Source organism: Platalea leucorodia, assembly GCF_965183815.1.
Source record: "Platalea leucorodia genome assembly, chromosome: 5".
In the NCBI taxonomy this organism is placed as follows: domain Eukaryota; kingdom Metazoa; phylum Chordata; class Aves; order Pelecaniformes; family Threskiornithidae; genus Platalea; species Platalea leucorodia.
This window is the reverse complement of record NC_138827.1, coordinates 27,338,503-27,358,648: the sequence shown is the minus strand read 5'-3', so window position 1 is coordinate 27,358,648 and position 20,146 is coordinate 27,338,503. Positions and strand designations below refer to the sequence as shown.

General features: G+C 40.5%; 1 protein-coding gene across 1 annotated transcript in view; it reads right to left on the bottom strand.

The window, feature by feature from the left end:
- The window catches only part of SLC1A7 (solute carrier family 1 member 7), a gene marked incomplete at its 5' end in the record, with an annotated part of 56,469 nt that overhangs the window by 15,626 nt on the left and 20,697 nt on the right, over positions 1-20,146 (bottom strand). The window contains 4 exons of the mRNA XM_082314571.1: positions 3,915-4,148; positions 5,740-5,839; positions 9,530-9,749; positions 10,654-10,696. Of these exons, the coding sequence (XP_082170697.1) occupies positions 3,915-4,148; positions 5,740-5,839; positions 9,530-9,749; positions 10,654-10,696 (597 nt within the window). The remainder of the gene's footprint in view (positions 1-3,914; positions 4,149-5,739; positions 5,840-9,529; positions 9,750-10,653; positions 10,697-20,146) is intronic.

Sequence of the window (20,146 nt, the reverse complement as noted above, 5' to 3'; positions counted from 1 at the left end):
CCTAAGTTCAGAGCCTTTCCTCAGGACTCACCTTAACTTTGGCAGTACATTAACTTCTGACAATAAAGATACTAAATCTCTTCTGGTAGCAAGTCCTGCTGGTGATTCTTGACAGACTGAGCTGCCAGTTGGCATCAGAGCTCTGTTCCCAAGCTACACCCTCTCTGGGCCTATTCCTTGCACAGTGGAAGGGGAGACAGTGCTATCTCAAAGTACTCGGTATCTCTAGGAGAGGGGCTCTCTCCTGGGAGTCAGAGCCCAGGAGAGTCAAAATCAGTGCAGGTTTAAGGGAAAGCTGAATTCCCTGTGCATTCCCCACTGTCAGTGGGCACTCTGACATCAGCTTGGGGTAAAGAAATGGGGCTGGAGAAAACTGTGAGTAAGGATTGGTTTACCTTGGAGAGACTCAGCAGAGAGACACCTCTCTCTCACCAGTTCTGTAGGTTGAGATTTTTGCTTTATAGCTATGCCTGATGCCTGCCTAGCTCTCCTTACCATGCTGGCTTTTGGGGCTCTTTCCTAGGAGCCCAACTCTCCCCATGAGGAGTTGAGTTCCTAGATGAACCATAGGCATCCTGCATGGTTGATAGTTGCCTAAAAGTTAATCTTTGCAATGATGATCACTGTGATGTGCAGGTCTTTTAAAAGAGCTAGCTCACATTTGCTAGAGAGCATGCATGTTCTTTCCTTATGCTTCTACAAGTAATTGAGAAAAAAAAAACAAAAACAAAACTGATCTAAAAATTCTCAAACCAACCATTGTTGGACTTTCTCCAAGTAGTAATATAACTTAGGCCCTCGTGTAAAACAGGGGAATCAAAACCCCTGCATACCTTTGTATATCTGGTTGTGCATTTTGGTTACTACATATCATGTCTGACTTTTTGTTTTATTGCTATGATTGATGACATTGGCATTGGAACATTTCTAACCTCAAAATATACCACAAGCAACCTGGACCTGAATATATTATGAACTGCAAAGAGGGCCCTTCATGATTGTAAAGTGGCTTGATACTCTCGGAGCTAGAGACAGAGTAAGGAGATGAGATCCAATAAAGAAACAAGCACAAGCCCTGAAAGTTTCCAGACCAGTAAAGGACTAGTAAATTGGTTATAAAGTCAAAATGCAATGCTGATGCAACATAGGGAAATTTAAGAAAAGTAATCTGTTTTTGAAAATGGTAGAATATGTGCTGATCTTTTACGTCTCGATCAAACCTCCCTTGATAAAGGGATCTATACTGGTGAAAAAGTTGGTTATTTTTGTTGCTTATTAACAGAAAACAAGAGAAAAGGACAAATTCTTCCATAGATACTGAAGGTAAAATGAGGAACAAGACTTCATCTTTTTTTCCCTAAAAAGAGAAAAATTCAGATCAGATTTTTAAGAAAAATTATCTTTTTCTGGAAAAAGAGAATTAATTGAATGGCACAGATTAAAAAATCTGAGTTGTCAGCAACAGAGTTCTTCAGAAACAGAATACTTAGAGGAGCAGGGCAGATAGTCAAGTGTGTCAAATGTGAACCTGATGAGCCTTTTCCAACACTAAAATAGTTGAGTGCAAAATTAGCATCTTACTTGAATCTGAGGATGTGACAACATCTCAAGCTACAAACTTTTTATGTTCTGATAAAAAAGATTGCCTTAATTATTTAAGCCTAATTAGAGTTTGAAACACCACCCAGCACATAATTTTTTCTTGACTTTGTATTTCACAGTATGTTGCTCCTTATAGGTCATTTTGGAGCAAACTCTTATATATGAAAACACCTTGTAAAATGAAACATAGTGAAAAGCTAGTACCTTCCAACTGTACTCAAATAATCATTCCCTCCTCTCCTTTCTTTTAATTCCCATACATTCCTTCTGCTCTGCTTACTCCTGCCCTAACCACTGTACGTATATTTATGAGAGAAACAGCCATCTGCATCAGACCTTCCTGCCCCAAATTACCTTGTCGGACCTCGTTAGAACTATAAGGAGCCTAATCAGGGCAATGGGCTTGGGATAGAAGTTTTAGGCTCTTTGCCCAAGTCTGGCACAGGTCTAGTACGACTGAAGTTTTCTCTTTTTCATTGTTCCTTCCGTAAAATAAAGATTATTTCTCTTTTAGCATTGACGGTAATTACCACGTTGCAAAGTACTGTTTTGTAACAAAAATAAGTTTTGCAGAAGATTATAGCAAAAATGAATTATATCAACTAATCTGAGTTCAGGGAAGTTAAATTGTTACTTCTCCACGTATTTATTTACTTAGACAATTCGCAGAAGAGTTCCAGATTTCTGCAAAAGTCACATAATTATTTATCGGTGATGATGCCCTATGGAAAGCCATATGCACTGATTACTTAACAGCCCTTATTAGACTATTAAAAAGAAGTTATTTAAATAAATATTTGTTTGACTGCTTTCCCAGAACTTTTTATCTATATGTCATTCCTGCCTTTTCCTTCTGTAATCCCACCAATTACAAATGCACTTTATTTCTAAGTGGGTCACTCCATTGTAGGAGAGATTATGTGAATTCTTCCTCAAGGAGCTTGGGAATTTATGGAGAAAAGTAAGATTAGAGGCACAAGGGGTAAGAGGCTGGTACAATACTATTTGCCTGAAAGGATATATTAGTCATCAGAGCTCAACTTATTATAGAAATTATTATAAGATGGAAGAAGGACTCAGTATTTAAGTATAATTAGATGAAGTACTCCTCAGTCATTATTGTTAATTAGAATAAATATTTTTGGGTTAATAAAACCTTTTAATTTTTCATTATGTTTCTTTATGAACAGACGTTCCCAATTTATCATTGATTTTGTACTAACTACTGATTTGAAGTCTAAATCATGTAGATGAAGGTAGGTGTTTGTCACTAGCTGTCATAATTTCAAAATCTGGATAAGACTTTAGTATTTTCTAATCTCTCTCTAAAGCAACAATAATAACTTTGAAAATCCAAAAGCAAAAATGGTATCTTTCCTTTCTTTAGCCCTTTTCCTTTACAGCTGAGAGTAGAAATAATAAATATGTAAGATGTGCTAGAGACCTATTTACCTGGCATTTTCCACTTGTACTGTGGCTTTTATTACTGCATAAAAAGTAGTAGGCAAAAAGTGGTTACTTCAGAGTAACAAGCCTCCAGCCACAGATGCCATGAAACTGTGTTTTTATTATATTGGCTACAGGGAAATGTTATTTTAGTTGTTGTTTTTGTCTCCACTCCATGCAAGCCAATTCCAGCCCTTTCAAGCACTTCTCATGCACCAGTTTATCCATGTTGGGAGTCATTTTCATAACCAGTTCACAAGCTGTTTCCCATTTTCACTGTACCTTTGTTCAGCTATGGTTAAAACTCATTGTACATCCTCCCTAAAAAGGATGCAAAATATATTATCCCTTAAGCAGAACAGCTAAATACTTTCCCAGTGCTGGACAATAGCTTGCAACCACAGCCTTTTCTTAATGTACCAAGAAACAAAGACTAAGATGAGTAGAAAGGGTAAAACGTTTCCTTATGACTGAACTAGGAGGTTCTCCACCAATACCAAAAATGAAGTCACGACAAACTGTGTGTCCCTTATATATATTAACTTTGTAGAAGCACAGTGTTTGTTTTTTATGGAAAAATACCCTTATTTCCTTTCTAGTCCTCTAAGAAAAAAGGTTTTTGTCCAATATTTTTTAAACTGAGGGAAAACAATGTGACAAACATTATTGTCAACTGGCTCCCACACATAAATTGCAAATGTTGAGAGACACATCTTTTACAAATATACCAGTGAATTTGACACAGGCCATTGTTCAGTTACAAATATATCTGCTCCAGTATGGCTATAGTATGTTGTTCCCAAGAGAAAGCTGGAGTAAGGATCTAGCAAGTATTTTGTTGCATCTGTCTAGAAACTGTATAATACCTGGAGGATGTGGCCAGAGCAATGAGCAAGGCTTGAAGAATCCCTCTGATGAAGACAATGGGATTCTTCTTGGTGATAAAGAAGTACATCATTGGCAGAATAAACAGCCCGTGCACCACTAGGCCGCAAACCACTGTAATGGCATAGAAACCCAGTTTCTTCCCAATGGCTGAAGGGTCATCCATTTCTAAGATTTTACCAGCAATTAGGAACACAATTCCAAATGGAAAATACCTGAGCAAAAAGAAAGACAGTCATTATTAGGAGATAGCTCACTTCCATCAAATAGCGTGAGATGGGAAAGCCTTGTACTTCCGGCAGCAGTGCAGTAACAGCTTCCCTATCTGGAAGCAGCACAGCTGGCTTCGGTTGTTTTATCAGACTAAGCCCCTCTCTCTCGCACTTGAGGAGTGTGCCCGAAGCACTGGGCTAAACGCTCTTTTATGCTGAGTACCCCTCAGCACAGCTGAGGTTATGGTGCTGGTCAGGAATGACTTTAAAATGTTTTGGTTCAGAAGGCAGCTTTGACTTTTTAGCTTAAGGCAGGTCATTTACTGGGGAGAGAGGGAATGAATCCTAAGCTCTGTTCATGTGCTTGTGCTCGTGTGACTGCTCATGGATTTTAGTTGGATGCTGTTAAGTAAATGTTTATGTTGCCTTTGGAAGACATAGGAGAAATACCAATATGCATTCGACATGCTCTTGGACTGCCTGGAATTTGTTTCAGAGCAGATATATAGGCAGAAGAATAGTTTCTGAACCCCCTCTGGACTGGATGTGGGATAGGTGCTTTACCAAAACTGTTGTGCTTCTCTGCATGGCTAGACACAAAGCCATGGGTGCTGAAAGCACTTAAGATTAAAAAAAAAAAAATCTGGGGGCATCCAGCCATCTTCCACTAGCAGCCGTGCCATCTCCACAGACTTGCCACTTCCCCCTCATTCTTCCAGAAATTACTACCCATCTAACCAAGTGATCATTCCCTGACCCAGCTCAGTCAGACTGGACTGGGTAGCTGGAAACAAAGGCTGGGTGCTGGTAGTGGGATCACCCCCACGTTGGGCTGAACCACATTTGGGGACCTTCTGAAGGGTGGGAAAGATGCTAAACTGGTAGTTTTTGTTCTTGGCAGTCACCTACTGTTCCTCTAATCTTTGGGGCAGGTGGGCTGGCAGGTCTAGCTGGCTCTCAGTGTAATTTAGGATTGCTCTGAAGGCTTTTCCTAAGCGACATGGCCTAGGATGGTTCATTGAGGGCTATTTTATTGACTTAGAGACATCCCGAGTGCCAAGCATTCTGGGTATATCATCTCCACTGTGTTCAGTGCAAAGATAGCCAAGCTAGCAGCAACCATGCTAACGACAGTACAGTCATGTCGGCACAAGAGCCCAGCCCTCTCCTGAGCAAGCTGAAGCCAGGCTAGTACTTCTAGCTGAGCAGTGCTGTAAAGGATGGAAGTACGAGCTCGAGGATCTCATCGTGCTCCTCCCTTGTGTGGGCTGGATGTATTATAATCCCTCTCAGCCTGCCTGAGGATTGGCAGTGCTCCTAAGTGCATACAGCACACATCCACCCAGCTATACCATGTTTTGTTATTTGTGAGTAATATATAGGGTGCTTCTGTCAAAATGACAGTACAAGCCAGGGGCAGGATGTGTGTATTTGTGTCTTCCTTCAAATGCTGAGGCCCTGCAAAGCTAAGGATTGCTCACCCTTATTTATTTCCCTGGAAATAAGTTTATGACATTTCTGTGCATCCTCTTCTGTTGAAATTTTCTTACTCCCTTAAAAAAATATTGATTTTCTTACTAAAACAGTTACTTACCAAACAGCAACTGCCACTATCTTCATGACAGATTCATTTAAACACTGGCAAAAGCTGACCAAAGGAACGCCACTGTTCCCCATTCTTCCCAACATTATACCTGCAAACAAAGGCATTCAGGTTCAGTTTCTCAGGTGCCTTCATGCAAATCCCCAGTGCTTTCCCTCCCTGCTGTAATTCAAAGTGAACTAAGTGGGAGATGACCGGATGAATATGGATCTTCGTGCTGTAGAAACAGACATGGTATCTGAAAATCTCACCTTACACAAACACAACGAGAGCGTGGGGGAGCCAGGCCACAGCCTTGTGCTTTGGCTCCATACAGGGCTCTCTCCCCTGACTGCGTGGTTTTTCATTTGCAGTTCCCTGAATGTTTCCCTGTGGAGGTACTTTTGTGCTGTAGATTTAGCCCCCCTGGTAGCAAGCTTGTTTCCTTAACTGTCTTTCATAGAGCCCTGAGAAGGATTTACCTGCTCTAAGGGATCCATGGAAGACAAACTGAAAGATGTTTTTCTAATGAAGGAAGCTATCTCTGCCTGCAGTCTGCCTTACTGCTGTGCACCTTGTAGAACTGGGCAGCATCCATGAGACACTCATGGGGCAAAGCCAGTATTGAGGTTTGTTCTGGTAATGGGGAGTTAATATGGGGGCTCTCCATCCTATTTTTAGTAGATATCTGTCTACATAATAACAACCAACCCTCATAATCAGTCAGGCTTTGCAAACTTGGGGGAGATAAGGAAATGCAAGTTTATGTGAAGAAAAGCCAAATTGCTATACAGACTAACCAGTAAAGAAGAAAGCAAAGAAAACCCATTTATGTGCACCCAGCGCTCAGAAAGGAAAAGAATACAGCTCTGAGATGTGTCATCTAACCATATATTCTCCAGACAGCGTTAGTTTCCAATAATGCATATAAATAGATATAATTTCCCCATTTTACTAATTTTCTGCCATCACTCCCTGAAAGGATTATAAGTGATCGAGTTAAGTGCTCAAGGAAGCACTTCAAAAGCTAGCTGCACCAAGTGAGACTGCTTTTGAAGGGAGTTTCATGAGGAAGCAGGGGGCTATGAGTGGGGTGCATGCTGCCACTGGCTGTGGATATGCAGTGTCCTTGCTTTGGGCAGGAGCCCGGGCTCTGTCCCTCAGAGCCCACGTCTGCACTTGCGAGCCAGGTCCCAGGCAGCACCGCTTCCAGGGCAATTCCCTCCTGAGGCAGGGAGGGAGGCTCTCAGCTGTTTTATCCAGGGATTTCACAATAACAGTGCATTCAAGATGTGGGTTTATAAGCCTGTTAATATTCATCTAAGCTGTAACTTTTAGGTCGGAAAACAACACTCTTTTATTAAGCATGTTGCTCTTCTTTGGTAACAGGACATTAAATACAGTTCAGCTTTTGTAGACTGGTTAGTGGCAGTTTTACAAGAGTCCTAACTTCTAATTCTGTATAATGCAACTAAGAAGGAACGCTTTCTCTTTTATTTTACAGGAATAACTGAAATTTGCTCTTTAAAACACCGTCCTACCTAAGCATGTGGCTACTGGTGGGGACAGACAGGGGAGCAGGCAGGACTGGGGCTTCCTGTCTGCAGCCCCGATGTACCAAGTTCCATTGCAGTGCAAACATTTTCCTTGTAGTGAATAAATAATGTATGCTCCTCCAAGAAAAAGTGATCAGATGTCTCAACTCTTAGCCACTTGTCATAATTTCTAACAGAAGTTCCTGCACACTGTGTGAGAAGAGGTAGTATAGCTAAGCACAGCTGAGCCCAGCATCAAGGCGGTAATAAGAACTCATACCCACCCTAATGTCATTTTTCTATGCCAAAGTGGTGTAAAAAGACCTTTGTGCACATAAGACTCAGCCAAAGTGAGCAAAACTGTTACCAAGCACCAAGGCCTGTATACGTTCTTTTGCAATAAATAAAAACTTGGGAAGGATGCTCTTCTTTCATAGAGATTCAAGCCACATGTCTCCTGTTTCATTGCTTCCATTTTTTGGGGGGTGCAGAAAGCTGAAGACAGTGATAAATGCTTTGCTGCATCCTTTATTCAAAATGACAGTCTGAAATAGTCACTGGTAGATGACAAGTTTTGAGGGTTTAGTGTCTCAGGTTTGTTTGTGGCTGATAGAGTCAGAGGCGACCCAGCAGCCGGGACTATGCTGTACGTGGCAGTACTGGCAGTACATTTTCTGTACATCAGCCAGGAGGAAACCAGCTCTCAGCTTCCATCTCTTGAGCCCCAGGCCAGCAAGACTGAGGGGCATGGTAAAAGTAATACATTCAGTTCTGGGAAGACAATGAATGATCTTCTGTGCTCAGAAGTATAAAATTGCCCTTGATCCTAATAAGCACATGTAATTAATTAATTCATATCCAATACTTTTTGACTGGAATAGTGTTTGCTGTGACATTGTACTTTGGGAATTGACTATAAAATACTACAAACTGGGGGACAGCCAGCTTCCAGCAGTGTTGCATATGGAATACCACCCACTGGAGAAACTAAAAAAGAGAGACAAATCTGCTAATTCCAGGCTTGATTTTTTGACCCCTTGTGCTGGTATGAACCATAATATAATAAATGCAGTCAGAAATGTTCTGTAGAACTACCTCTGCTGATCAGATTAACTTCCAAGAATAAATTTAGATAAGGAAAATCTGATGAGCATTTTCTTGTAAAAATCATCAGAACTTTATGATTAACTAGGGCATGTTTGTTTAAATTCCCTCTTCCAATCCACAAACATAATATAACACACATGGCACCAATGAGTTCCTCCAGCATGTTAAACTGAATGAATTAGCCAGACAGAAGCTCTTAGAGTCCACTGTGATAAGCTACTAGATGATATATAACTATCATCATTGCAGGATGGCAAAAATAAAATCAAGACGTTTCAATCAAAAAGAAGATCCACGGATTTAAAACTGATAAAACAACATACCTTTGTAGCTCACTTAATCAAGATATCACTGAAGCTCATTATCTGAGTTGGGTTCTTACAGTGACAGTTATACTCTACACTAACCATGTGGTAAAACATGATTAAGAATGGGTAAAAACAACAGACAGGGCAGGTTCCAGGGCTAAAGTAATTTTCTGCCTGGTGAGGGGAACTTTAGCCAAGGAGTTGGTCTGGGAGCAGGTTTTGCCTGGACTGCCAGCTCCAGAGGTGAAACGTCCAGCCATGAGAGCGGAGGGTGTCTCCGCCTGATGCCCCCTGCACCAAGAGCAGAGAGGGAAGTTCTTTATTCCTGTAATACAACACCTAGAGCTCTGGGCATTAGAAGTGTACTAACTTCTTGGGCTTTGGAAAGAAAGTCTGCTACAGACTTGCTTATTTCAGAATTTCTCGAAACTTTGTCTGGGATTTTTGTTGCTGTCCGGAGAGTGAAACAGAATATTGGCAGAGGGGCTATGGGTCTGACCCAGTATAGTAATTCCTACTTCCTCTGAGCACACTGTATTAGTGTTTCTTAGAGTCAGGAAAAAATCGTTCATCAACAAAAGCTCAAAATAATCCAGAAAAAAATAAAACAAAAAGAATGTAAGTGCATGCACAGGAAACAGAACTGCATGGAACAAAAGTCATCAAGGATTTTGAATATTTATCTTTGAAAGGTTGGGAGAACAGCTCTGTAACAGTCTTGCCTTTTCCCCCACAAAGTTTAGATAGAAGCAGCTAAAAAAGGTGAATCAAGAAACGAAGCAACCCAACCCCTATCTTTTTCTCTTAAATGGATACTTGGATTATTACAAACCAAACATGTCTGAAACCTACCCATTGTGGCAGAGAATATCACAATCCCTAGCACATTCATGCCGTCACTAGTGCCGGGTTCTGACTTGTAAATCACTTCAGGAGGGGGAGTGATATCCAAGGCAAAATTCTGGACATTGGATCCATTCTCATCCTGGACTCCATATATTATAATGCGACGAGTGGTGCTTTCAGATGATGCTTTATTAGATTTGATGATGGGAATACTCTTGGTGCGATACTGAAAGAAAACAAAATAGTTTTTATTATAATATCCCAGCAGGAATTAATAGTTTAATGAGACCTCCTAAGTGCTCTGCTTCAACAAGGCTGCATGTTAAAGGGACAAGCATGAAAAGAAGAATGACAGCTCCTGTCCCTATGCTGCTACAATCTGTAAAAACAGTTGAATTTTTGGAAAAGCATAACAAAATCAGAGTTTCCTATAATCAGACCCTTGTGCAGCAAACACATTGTCTCCTGATAAAGCTACTTTCCTATAAGACATAATTGGGAATGACTCCCTAGAGGTTCTCAGTGCCCTTCTCTTTGTCTCACCAGAGGTAATGTTCCCATGAAATATTCCCCCAGGGTGAAATAAACGTAGCCATGCCTCTTGCTCACTCAGAACTTTTAGATGAGGTTTTCTGGCCAAATTCCAATCTGAGTAATTAGATGCTTCCCAAATACATTATTTTGTTGCTTTAATTGGACATGGTATCCTGTTCTTCCTTTGCGGGGTGTTACTGTGTGCTCTTAAAGAGATTCCAGCTACTCTGTGACCACAGTCCCATGATAAGAGAAACCATGCTCTAGGCATACTGGCATAAATTGTTCTGCTTTCCTACAGCACCTTTCTCAAGGTCCTCAAAGATCTAGCCTCATGTGGAGGTGCGGCTGACATAGGTGTGCATGTCTATTCTCTAGTCACGCTGTGCATTTTATGCTTGTTTGTTTTGCCTTCAGATACCAAGGCTGCTGAAGCTAATGGAAAGGGACTCTCTTAATTCCTAAATGCTGAAGGCGCTAACAGTATCTGAAGTAATATGCAATGTCTATATCTGGATTCTGTTTTATGAAGACACATGTTTTATGTGATGCTGTCTCATCTCTTTCATCTATTCAAAAGGAATATAGCCACTTACCTGCTTGAATGTGGCCTCAACAAGATTGGCTGGAAACATGTTCCTAAAAATGAACAAATAAAAGAATAATTTCTATGGAACTGAAAACAACTTCTGTTTACTGTGTCTTGGGTCTCCCACGATAAATTAGTTATTTACCCTCCTAGAGAGCAAAGGCTGGATGGGTGCAGAAAACTGCCACTCTTTTCCACTCATGCCATGCAGCTGTACCTGACTGAGCAAGGCTCAACAGAGAGACAGTTCCTCACAATTAAAGTTTTGGGACTTGCTTCTAAATACCTGGAGTGAGACCCAGGAGCTCTAGTTTCAGTTTCTGGCTCTGCCACAGTCTCCATGTTGTAACTGGGGCAACATAATTGCTGTCATTCCCTTCCCCATCTGCTAACTGGGAAGAAGAATATTCCTTTATTGCATATTTTGTCTTCCCTACTTATATAATGAGCTGTTCAAGACAGAGTCAGTGTTCAGCGGTGTATTCCTGAGACTCTTGGGTGCTGTAATCTACTTTGGGACTTCTAAGTACTCTTGTGATATGACTCATAAACTGTAGTACCTCCTGATACACTTTCATCACTAAAATTACAAGTGATGTAGACTTTGCAGTGGTTTGGTCAAGAACAGTTTTCTTTTCAAAAAGAGGATCTCATTCCTGATTAAAAGAATTGAGATTAGAGCTGTACAGTCTCTGCTAAATTTTATTTTAATATGGTTTTGAGACTTCAGAACAAGAGTCTGAAGTGAGGCCAGCAGCTTCATCTTTGCACACAGCTGAGCTACAGAGGAAGACAATGGCCGTACACTGAGATGTGCAGCGAGACCAATAGATTCTTAATTGCAAAACGGACTCTTCTTGTCATCTTTTCTGACCTTCTGTGTATCTCAGTCCATAACATCTCACCCGATAATATCTAGTGCTAATTTATAACTTCAGTTTGAGCAGATTACTACTTTGCAGAAAGACATTCAATCCTAATTTGAAATGGAGAGCACACCCTCTACAGGCTTCAAAGAGGAATCATAGTATAGTTGGGCAAAAAAGCTAAAAAGTCATATATTTCCATGCAGCATTTGGGAATCAAGATTTGTGTGATGATTCTAATAGGATCATTTTCAGAACTGATTTATTTTCAGCTCAAAGCTTCTGAACCTAGAGCAGAAGATGGTGACAACCTATGACCCAATTACATGCTTTCATATACGTATATTTATGCAAGGAGAAACTCCTGAATTCTCTAACCAAAAGACTTTTTATTCAAAGTCCTGCTCAAGCTCCAAGACAGGACAACACCTAAGTGTATGTGAAAAGCCCATTCCCATTCCAAAGAGATTTGCTATATATATATGATCAGTTAAATGCATACTGAACTGAGATGTTTTCCCGACCTGCTTTCCTCTTTGCAGCAGCAGCATATGCCTGCTGCTAATAGAGTCAGAGCAAAAGCATTGCTGTGCAGCACTGGCTTAGAAAAAACAATTCTATTGCTATTTTAAGTGATCATAATGTGACATTATGGTCGCACTTAAAATTATGAGGTAAAATCTGTTTCAGTAGCATCAGGAATTGAGAGCAATTGCTACAAAGAGATAATTATCTTTTTCAGGGTAAAGCAGAGGGAGAAGAATTTTAATTAAAGGGTGGTAGTAGTACTGTCTAATGATTGAAACAGAAGATTGAAAATGAGGGGGCTTTGTTGGCTTGCTGTGTGAGAACGGACAAGCCACATAAATGCATCATTGGTCTTTTTCGTAAGGCTGTTGCTTTAGGGCAAACTAGAGTTCCACGGACAAGTTACTATGAAGCAAGATACGAGGTTGATGTGCAGCACTTTAGTTACTCTTCTTTAACTGTTCTGGCCTTTCCTCGCCTCAGTGCAGGCGAGGCAGTCCAGTTTACCTACCCCTTGCAGCCTGATGTGCTACCTGGCATTCCTGCGGGATAACAGCATACACTAGCTGTGCTGTACACCGCAACATCTCCTTCCATTTTACCAGTCCTGCTTAAGAGCCCCCAGTATGATGATGGCTGTGCACTATGGGGACGTGATAGCAGAGGACAGCACCTTTGGCCGTATAAGGAAGTTATCATAAATTAGCAAGGTTTAGTTAAATTAACACGGTCCCTTTGTACATATTTTCATTTAATTGGAATTATTTAGCTTAAGACACTTAAGACACTGTGTAGTGATCTCTGCAAATGATCCATAAAGCTGACGATTCTCTGATTCAAATGACGAATCTGTAGCCAAAGCAAGACACAGACACCAGCCAGCTGTGCATCTCTTTCCTCTCAGATGCAGACATAACCTTCTGCCTGAGCCCTGGGGGCTTGGCTGACACAGGGGACTAACTGAAGAACAGCTGGATGGAGCTGGACCTGGGAAAGATGGAGAGGATGTTTATAGGAGGGGGAAGCACCAGAGAGAAAAGGTGGTTACTGCCTTATTATGCCTCATAAGGGAATTCTGCTTCCAGATTGTTAAAGGCTTCATTAATATTAAATTGTCTTTGTTTCGTGATTTGAGATAATCAGATGAAAGGTGCTACAGGAGTGCACAGTATTAGTGTGATGATTGCGCTCTGACCTGCTGAGTGAATGTGAATTATTCCGAAAGCACAGATCCACACTGAGGATTCCTGCACAGCTCTGCATATGAATGTCACATATGAGCCATAGCTTTACAAAGAAATATGAATTTAATTGCTGATGATTTCCACTTTCTCACATAGTTTTATAGTCCTAATTAGCAGAATTAAGAACACATTAAGACTGCTCGAGAAAGGAAGTATCATATGGTTAGTAGCTAGATTAAATGTTAGACAAATTTGTGGAGGATTAAAGCATTTTGTTTCTTTATCATTCTTTATCCTGCAGGAATTACAACTACCCACTTAATACTGGATGCTGGAATACTCCCAATATTTTTTAATATATTATGCACTGTGATCCAGTCTTTGAGACTAGCCTTACAAAAGTTACACAATTTATCTAGTGAAGGGCTGACCTGAATGTGTTTGCCAGAGCTTCAGCTTATTTTTTATTTTAAGCTGGTTTACTTGGATTGAAAAAATCCAGTATTAGCCAAAATTTAGTTTTGTTAATGAAAAACATTCAAGAGAGCAATTTGTGGACAAGAACTCTAATGGACTAAAAACAAATAATGAGAAGAAAGTATCAAACTGTCACCTAGATCTGGGAGATGACTGGGAGTGTTTGTTCGTTTAGTCAGGCCTCTTCAGAAACACTTGAGAAATTCTCACTTTAGGGGTATATTTTGCTGCATGTTGATATTTCCAGCCATGAGCTGGATGTTTGGCAGGCATCTCCTGGGAATGTTTCCATTGGGAGTGGGGGATCTGACTTTTCACCATGGAACTGGTATGAAGAGGGCTGTTGGGATCCTCACCACTGCCAGCCAGCCTGGCTGCCTTGGGGCAACCCTCCTGTGGGTCTCTGTCCCACCAAACTTGAACATTGGGGAATGCTAGCTGGGGTGGGAGCTTCAGTCTAGCACAAAATCCAGACACTTGCATTTGCCCAAACATATTACAAAATTAATGGCACGGTGTTGCAGCCTGTTGATCTCTGCTTGTGATGCCCACCTATCTTCCAGGCATCCAGCCTGCAATCAGATTGGCCCCTCCAGATCTCTACTAGCTTTACTGAAATTCTGGACAAGATACATATCTACCCACGTGGATCTGATATCAGGATCATAAAGTGAGGCTGTCTCTCTACTCAGAACAGGCACTGTGTTTATCACTGACATGTATTGAATTAAAGACACTGTCAGTACTTACAAAGTAATAATTCAAGCTGAGCTACTCATTGCTGTCACCACCCATAAATGCTGTTGTGTTTATTCAATTAAGAGAGCTAAGTAGATAAAATACTTCTAAATTTCCATCATTACTTTCAGATTGCTTACCAGATTCAGGACACAAAATAATAGTGCGGGAAACTTAAAGTGATCTGGGATTCATTTCTCTAGTACAAGCAACATTGTCTCTAACCTCAGTGGCACAACCCAGCATTCCTGGCAAAAATAATTTCACATAATAATAGGGAATTAAATACAGCGATTGAGGCTGGTGTGGAACATAGATAAATTTAGGTCTAAGACAAGGATATGACTGTAAAACAAAAACTGAGACATATGGTTTCTGGTTACATAAAAAATTAAGAGCTAAATACTGTCTGCCCTCAGGAAGAACATTTCCCAGAGCGTCTTCTGCTTCAGGAATTCTGCCAGACAGAGCAGGAGCGTTCAACACAGGCTAAAAGAGTGAATGTGCATGAAACTTCAATATCAGCTCAGTGAACCTTGTACAGACTGTGAGCTATTGAGCCACAGCTGTCACAGCATGCCTGGCTTGCATTTGCTGTGATAGCAGCATATACACACAGTGACTGACTAAACACCTTCTTTGACTACGTCCTGCTGTGATGCACAGGCTGGTTCATTCTACTAGCAAATTTTGGAGTCCTTCCCTAATTCTGTATGGGATAAGAGGATTCAGACATAAGGATGTACTGAGTTAGAAATGTGTATATATGACTAAGGCAACATGTGTTCTGCAGTTTGATAGCCATGGAATTTGAAGAAAATCCTGAAGACTCGTATCAAGTATAGACAACACCTGGTCTAAGGAGCAACTCCGACGGTGCAGCTTCCTACTACACGTAGGACTCCTTAGCACCTTACCACTACCAGAAGTGGGAGGTCCTCTTTCCTTCTCCATTGTCTCCCAGCAATTAACGTACCAATCAACACTATTCACTTGTTTTTGCTCCCCTAGTACTCCACTGCTTTAGGAAGCTGAATTGTGCTAGGAAGCCATTTTTCAGCTCAGGCCATGCCTTGGCACTGCCCACAGGACGTGGGAGCCCTCTTGCTCTCTTCAGAAGGCTGCTGACTCCGAGAACTACAGTAGTGATACAAATAATACCAGCACTGTTAAACTGTTTTACTTCCCATGCCTTTAGCCGAATTGTCCACAGAACATGAGCCTACAGCTACTGGGATAGCCAGTTTGATAGCTGCTAGATAACTTGTATTAGAAATAACAGGCAAAATTCTGGCTGCAGTTATACTACTGAATATCTGAAATACTCATTCTAAGTCTTGACTACAACATCTGTTAACTCAAAGCATTCAGCTTTTGCAGATCTTTTTAATAAGAAATTAGGCCAGCTGCTCTAGCGTAAGAGCAGCCACAGGTACAGCAGATGTTGTTTCCTCGACTCAGAACACCCATTCCCTCCGGGGCACTCTGTGCTCTGCAGCAGCAATCTGGTTTTGCTCTCAGACTCTGATGTTATCAGTACCTAATCCCTGCCACACCAGACAGTCTTTGGCTGCAGTCTCCCACGCTGTGGAATCGAAGCCACCAGACTGGGTTTTTGCTACATACACGTCCTCGTAATATTTTATTGGCCTATATTTGCACTGGGCCTAAAACAGCTTTGGACAGTCTGCTCTCAAGTTTGAACTAGCATAGCTGAGCTTGCAAGAACACTGTTTTAAGACTGGGTATTTGACAGTATTCTAATACTTCAGTGTTTGAGATCTTACCCTGGCACTCTATACAGCAAGAGTACAGAGAGAGTAAAAATGGAGTCTGAGTAGCTTGACATGACAGCTGTAGTTTCCCGTTTTACAGCTGTGCACAAGAATGAACAGCATTGTGGCTCCTATTTATTATAGGCTGAGGTCCTTCTCAGTGACATTATCTTAATCTCAAAAATTCATTTGTTTTTGCTGTCTGTATGATTTCATCATCAGCTGTGTAGACTCCTGCCTACTGTTACTGTACCACAAGAACCACAAATCCTGTCCTTAGTCATATGGGTATACATCTGCAATCCCTTTCTCCTGGTGTCAGTGGGCTCCATTAGGGTTTGCACTCCTGAAATCAAGAGCAAAATTTAATATAGCAAGACTGAACAAATGACCTGTCTCAGGGCCCATGGGAGGATGCATCTTGCACATCAGTAGTCACCTCCAGTGCCTCATCTCATTTCTCAGTATCAATCTTACTACCTCCTGCTAAAAGGACCAAAGGCAGCTTTTGCAGAATTAATGAGGCATTCAAATCCTCATTATTGTGATAAAAGATACTAATAGAATGCAAAAATCACTAATCGGGTCTAAGCCATTTTGTCTTGCTTGTCTTTTTTGCAGATCAGAGCAGAACTCATATTGTGGAATCATTTTGCCAAACACGTGGACTTTTTATCTGTCCTGAGGGTGACACTGTTGCATGGCCTTTCAGTTCCAGTAAGGGATCTGGAGGGTGAACCTCCTTACCCTGCTTCTTCTGAAAGAAAAGGTCCTCACACAGCCCCAACAGGGCTATAGTTTTCTGAGAAAATCATTATTTGGAGTGGAAGCACAAGTACATCACATCTTGAGGAATCTTGAAAAGGCTGAATCATATCAAAGGCAACATGACAGGCCCAACGCATTCCCACTATGGTTCCAGCAAGGCAAAGTTATTTTCGTAAAAAGTTTACATTTACATTGGAAAATGTCCAGGCCAAATGTCAGGAGGATGGACGATTTATTTCCCTTTAGGGCTGACACTTTCCTAATGCAGTTTTAACTCCTGGCCCCCATGCACCTCCCCCTCTGTGACTAAGGCCTCCTGACCAGAGAGCAGAAACTGCTTTGTAGTCCATCTCCTCAGTGTTGTTTTCATCATGGAATTATCTTCTATCCTTGTTGGTTTCCTTTTGTGCCAAATAGGAACCACACACTTAGGGTCTTCAGTCTCCTTTGTAAATACTTGAGGTTCGGGCTTCTGTGCAGCTTGAACTGCTTAAAAATTAACCAGAAGTGAACATCTGGTCACATACAGTGCAGAACAGTGCTGGCACCAGGCTGGTTTTGTGAGATAAAAGAAAACTGGCAATCTGAAATGAGTAAAAAATGGTAGTTTGCCATAGGGGACAGATAAATATTTCTATCATAGTACACAGTGGCTTTTGGCAAAAGATACATTAATGTAGGGCAAAGTTATTAAAAAAAGTTCTTTCATAGTTTAAGCCCTGGATCATTTAATGCACTATTAAATATCTTATTGAGTGTATATACAATTCAGTCTTCAGCTGTAAACTTTTTTAAGCATGATTTCTGGTTCTTCACAGCCTGGACTTTTTCCAAACTACAGCAGATACTGGGTTTCTCCTGCCCTATTTTCAAGAAACACGATTTCTATAAAATAGAATATAGCCCTTAGCTTGAAAAGAGGGAAAGGAAATGATTTTTAAAAGTGCTCAGGATTCCCACAAAATCATAAATCCTCTACAATGTTTATATCCTCTTCTAACTATTAATGGTATAAAAACAAACCCCTCTCTTGGTTAATCCAGACTGAGTTTCCTGGTACCTGCTATTAAATTGGATGCAATCCTGAATATTCAGTGGTAAAATGCTCTGACTTAGCCTTCCAGTAAACTTCAGAAATGTACAAATTTGTGTGTCATGGGTTAAGGCATGATTTGATTCTGACTGTATTCACTGAATTGTTTTATCTGGAGCTTTTGAACTGAATAAGCTTGCGATATTGTGTTGTCTGGTTAGACTTGAAAAAGATGAAAAATATATGTGAACCCTGCACTTGCTGGTGCCCAGATTTGCACATGTAGTCAGCCTTATATAAAACAGGAAGGTGAACCCCCAGTTTGGATGGGATTTGTTTCTTCACGTGAATGTTTATGGTGTTTGTTTGTTTGTTTTTATTTCATCAGCCAAATTTTGTTTCCCTTGGTGACAAATGCAAGTAGCGTGATTTAAGTTCCAACAAGATTTACCCTTTTAAATCAAAGGTATTTTGATAATGGCAACAGAATGTGGTAGAAATATTAACTGCTAATATAAACAGCATGGTCCTGAGTCATATATCTTGTTTTACAAATGTTTTCATCCCCAAATCACAGGCATTTTCTATTCTGCTCATCAGGTGAATATACATTATAGAATTAAATGAACCTAATATTTTAAATTGAATGCTATTCCTGTAATTATGTCCCTTTTTGTCCTTTTGAATACAACACTCAAAGTCTGAATTATTTTAAAAAATTGATATCTTGCCTTTCTTCATTTCTTAGCTCACAAAAGGCTACTAAAAGTTCACTCTCTTATTTTTGGGGACATAGTACAGAGTTAATTTTGATAATTCACATAGGAAAAAGAACGTAAAGATGTGTGTTGATTCATTGCTATTACTTCCATTGAGGTGCCCCAAAAGCCACATTCCTAGAACAAGACTCCTACTAGGTCTCGTACGAGCTGGGAATATTTCCTTTGGCACCATAGTTTTTGCTGAACAATCCTCAGTGAGGTAATTTCTTTTCCATATGTCTTGGTTCTCTAGCTGTAAGAAAGGAAAATGGTCCTTGCCTACCTCACAGAAGTATTGCACATCATGAGAATAAATCCATTAAAATTCATAAAGCACCAGGTACCTTGGTGCATTAAGGAGAACAAGATGATCCTTAGCCTGAGGATTTATAGTTTTAAATATGGAAGAAAAATATACTTTCATGAGCCTTGCAGTGCTTGCACCAGAAACCTTGAATATAATTAAGGCAGATTTGTACATCTGTCTCAATGTAGTAATAAAATGGCAGCTAAAGAAAGAAGCATCTTCAGAACAGCATCTCCTGCACAGCTTCAGACTCACAGCTGCCTTCTGAATTACTTGTCCTTAGCCCAGATCCTGGCACACTGCCGATAGAGAGGGGCAAGTTATGGAAGGGGAGATTCCTGCACAGGTATGAAGGTGAACTACCAAGTTAGATGGATATCTTCCGCAGACAGCAGAAGATGTATTTCGTTCAAAGCTGGATCAGATTAAGGCAAAAATTCAGACATTTAAGGCCAAAGCAGCACTAAAGATTTTAGGTATAAAGACTAATTGAATGTTGAAAACACTTCTATTATGCTGCATTCAGTGGCCTCTCTGTCCAGACTGAATCTAGGAGGAAATCAGTAGGGGCAGATTCACATCCACAGATCTTGTCCCCAGTCTCTTGGGGTTCCCTTTAGAAAGGAAGTCTTTCAAGTACTGCTGTTTAGCATGGCAAAAAAATGGTTGACTTGTGGATACAATTTTTGACGCATGAAATCCAGTATGTATGAAATTCATATACACTGGAGGTTTTATTGCTGTTTTTTTTACATAACAGACAAATATACAGGGGAAGCACCATCTGCAAAATAATGCAAAATAATAATGTGATTATTGATTAATGTTGCAGGTTAGGATGATCGTGAGGTTCTGCAGTAGTTCTTGATTTCATTTATTGCTAAGTCAGTACATTCTTTAATTTCTGATTAAAACCACTTCTAAAAGCAAAATCCTCACCCCAAAATTCAATAAATCCAATTTCTAGCAACATCCTCCCTGCCAAAAATTCCAGACCTGACAATGTCATATATAACATCACAAGAAATAATAATGTATTTCATCATTTCAAAGTGGCTTCAAA